General features: G+C 54.9%; 1 protein-coding gene across 1 annotated transcript; it reads right to left on the bottom strand.

Moving 5' to 3' along the window:
• Window positions 1–310: 310 nt before the first annotated feature.
• LOC132027175 (apoptosis-associated speck-like protein containing a CARD) lies at window positions 311–1,702 on the bottom strand. The gene is made up of 3 exons (XM_059415943.1): window positions 1,351–1,702; window positions 1,039–1,092; window positions 311–670 (listed from the first exon to the last, which is right to left on the bottom strand). The coding sequence occupies exons 1-3, from the start codon at window positions 1,619–1,621 to the stop codon at window positions 414–416; spliced, it is 582 nt and encodes a 193-aa protein (XP_059271926.1). The 5' UTR covers window positions 1,622–1,702; the 3' UTR covers window positions 311–413.
• Window positions 1,703–3,378: the final 1,676 nt, after the last annotated feature.

The raw sequence follows: 3,378 nt of genomic DNA, 5'->3' as shown, positions 1-3,378 counted from the left end.
TAAGGAAGAAGTGAAAGTGAAGCCGCGGAGACCCGTCTATTGTCAAATACCCGACAAAGCTGGCCTGTCTGTTCCAGACCCTTTGCACATATGTTTTAGACCTTGGCCCCAGGGCTAACTAGGGGGGCACTGGAGGAGGTGCCAGATGGTAAATGAGAGGGGCCAGCCTGGGGTGACCGTGAGGGTAAGGGGGGAACCGGCTGCCCTGGGAACAGGCAGTGAAAGTAGAGCTTTGCTTGGCCTCTGCGCTGTTCATCTCTAGCTTAGCTCTGCCTGTGCTTCCAGGCTCCAAGTAGGAAAAACACACAAGTACAAGCTGGCTTTTCATATATTGTATATAAAAAAGTCAGGTTTGGGTGAATGCACTGGACCTGCCCCAGATTCTGGGTGGGGCTGCTGCTGCGGGAGACCCCTCAGCTTTTCTCCAGGTCTGCCACCAGGTAGGGGTGGGTGTTCCTCAGGGCCTGAAGGAGCAGGTCTTTGCACGTCTTGTCCCAGGCCGGAGCAAAGCTGAGGAGCTTCCTCATCTTCATGGTGTTGGTGGGCTCCGCCCGCACGGCCTCATACTGCCCGCCTGACAGGACCGTCCCGTACAGGGCGTCCAGCACCCCTTCCACGTCGGTGACGCGGGTGATGAGCGCGGCCCGGTGCCGGTCCACGAAGTGCGGTGCTGTGGGCAGAGCAGAGAGCTGTGAGCCAGTTCCCAGGGTGGGTGCAGGCCTGTGTTCCAGCACTGCTTGCTTCAGAAGTTGCTCTAACTCACGGGGTGGGGCTCCAGGTGGGCAGCCCACCCACACTACAGATAGTGGGACGAGCAGAACTTGGTTTCTCTTTCCCTCCGATCAGCCCCCCTGCCTGGCCCCTGCCGCCCACCGGTGTGGCCCACGGAGTGTAGGTGGGTAGGAAGGAGTGGAGGTGGGCAGGAAGGCTGGGCCCGATCTTGCTCCCCTTGCTCCTGGCTGTGGGACGCAGCTGCTTTGCTTCAGGCTGATGGGGCGTGATGGGGTGCGGCTGAGCGGTTGGGAGTGGAGGCCTCACCTGGCGAGGTTCCAGTCTGGTGATCCTGGATCCCAGCAGGCCCTGGAGCGGGGCCTATAAGGAAATGAGTCAAGTGGTCGCCTTCCGGTCATCCCGTAGCTTTGGTCTCTCTGGGGTTAGGGGCCCCTTGGTATGGAAGCTAAGTACAGGGCAAGCACAGGAAACCTCCCTTCCCAGCAGGAGAAGCTTTTGTAATTTTAGAGGGTAGGAGGAACAGGAAGTGAAAGAGTCCGAGGGGCAAGTGTTGGGGGGCTGATGCAGTGAGGGGTATAGGAGGTGGCCCCTGCAGAGTGTGTGTAGGGGCGTGCTCACCTGTGCACTTGATCTGCAGGTGCTCTGCTGTCTCCTGCATGCCCATCTCCCGCAGCACGATCACGGTGAGCTCTGTGCTGTACTCTTCCAGATAGGAAGAGACGAGCTTGTCTGTGAGGTCTATGGCGTCCATGGACATCAGTGTCCCCCGTGGGATGCGCCCATAGCCTTCGCGAAGGGGCACTGAAAGTAGCTTCAGCTTGAATTTCTTGAACTCGTCTGCAGTCAGGTTCTCCAGTGCGTCCAGGATGGCGTCGCGAGTGCACCCCATGGCGCTGGGGTCCTCTGCTGCTCTCGCTCACCGGGATGTGTGCAGATCAGGAAGTCTGCTCTGGGGCGGGACCTGGAACTCCCCGCCTTCTCCCGATTCCTGCCTTTGCCCCAGTCCAGTGCCCTGTGGCAGAGGGAACCCTGATGATCCCATTGGTTCCCACCCACCAAGGTCTCCAGACTCCATAGCCTGGCCATCGGGGGGCGCCCAGATTGCATCCTGCAGCTGATGTGTAGGGTGGGACCAGGGAGATGCCACAGAGGGACTTCCAGGGTAGTGCCTGCATCTCCAGGCTTGCAGTAATTACCACAGACCTGGGGAGCCTGGTTTATTCAAGTGCCAAGGTTAGAATCTTGAAGTTCTAGAACACTATAATGTCCACATTTCCTTGAACCTTAGCATCCACTCTCACAAGTCAAAGAACCTTAGAATCATAAAATTCTAACAGCCAGAACCGTGTAGCTTACCAAATTCCACATAGTGGGAAGAAAAGAGATGTAAAAAAAAGGGTAGGGGGGCACCTGGGCGGCTCCGTTGATTAAAGGTCTGCCTTCAGCTCAGGTCATGATCCCGGGACTCTGGGCTGGGCTCCCAGCAAAAAGGGATAAGCAAGGAATCTGCTTACCCCTCTCCCTCTGCCCCTACCCTTGCTCATGCATGCTCGCTCGCTCGCTCGCTCGCTCTCTCGCTCTCAAAACCTTTCACAACTTTTTTTTTTTTTTTAAGATTTTGTGTATTCATTAGAGAGAGCATGAGAGGTGGAGGGGGTGGTCGGAGGGAGAAGCAAACTCTCTGTGGAGCTGGGAGCCTGGTGTACGATTCGATTCTGGGACTCCGGGATCATGACCTGAGCTGAAGGCAGTTGTTTAACCAACTGAGCCAGCCAGGCGCCCAAGTTGTGTCCTTTCTCTGCCTCGGTTTCCTTATCTGTGAAATGGTATCATAACACCCACTTATCCACTTAATATTCTTAGTATTCCAGCATAACGTGGGGTACCTGGTGGCTTCTGAAACCTTGCTAGATACTTCCTGGGACAACCAGGATTTGGTCCCAGCAGCTGAATTTCTGGGGAAATGGTGATGAGACGCTTGTGAAACTTCTTGACTGGAGGGAAAGTTCTGGATGCAGTCTGGGCCCAGAGGGCTTGATGTAGAAGAGCAAGTGAAGGCGGCAAGAGTAGTCATTGGAGCCCAAGCTGTGCCCAGAATCCTTACCTTGCCTTTGACATGGTGGGAAGGCCCTGCTGGTCTGGCCCCTGGTGAACCTCAGCAGCCTCGTCTTGTGCCACACCCTGCCCTCCCCCATCTCTGAGTTTCAACCACACTGGCCTCTCAGTTCCTCAAACGTGCAACACTACTTTGCTTCTCCAAGCATTTTTTTGGTTTTGTTTTTTAAAGATTTTACTTCAGAGAGAGAGACCATAGTGGTAGACAGGCAGCGGGAGAAGTGGACTCCCTACTGATGTGGGACTCTGTCCCAAGATCTGGGATTATGACCCCAGCCGAAGGCAGACGCTTAACCTACTGAGCTACCCAGGTGCCCCTGTCCAAGCCTTTTAACATGTTCCCTTGACCTGACAATCTCTTCCCTTACTCTTGGCCTGCTAAATTCTTTTTTTTTTTTTTTTTTTTAAAGATTTTATTTATTTATTTGACAGAGAGAAATTACAAGTACACTGAGAGGCAGGCAGAGAGAGAGAGAGAAGGAAGCAGGCTCCCTGCTGAGCAGAGAGCCCGATGCGGGACTCGATCCCAGG

The sequence above is a fragment of the Mustela nigripes genome, chromosome 11, assembly GCF_022355385.1.
Source record: "Mustela nigripes isolate SB6536 chromosome 11, MUSNIG.SB6536, whole genome shotgun sequence".
NCBI lineage: Eukaryota > Metazoa > Chordata > Mammalia > Carnivora > Mustelidae > Mustela > Mustela nigripes.
This window is presented reverse-complemented; position numbering and strand designations above follow the sequence as displayed.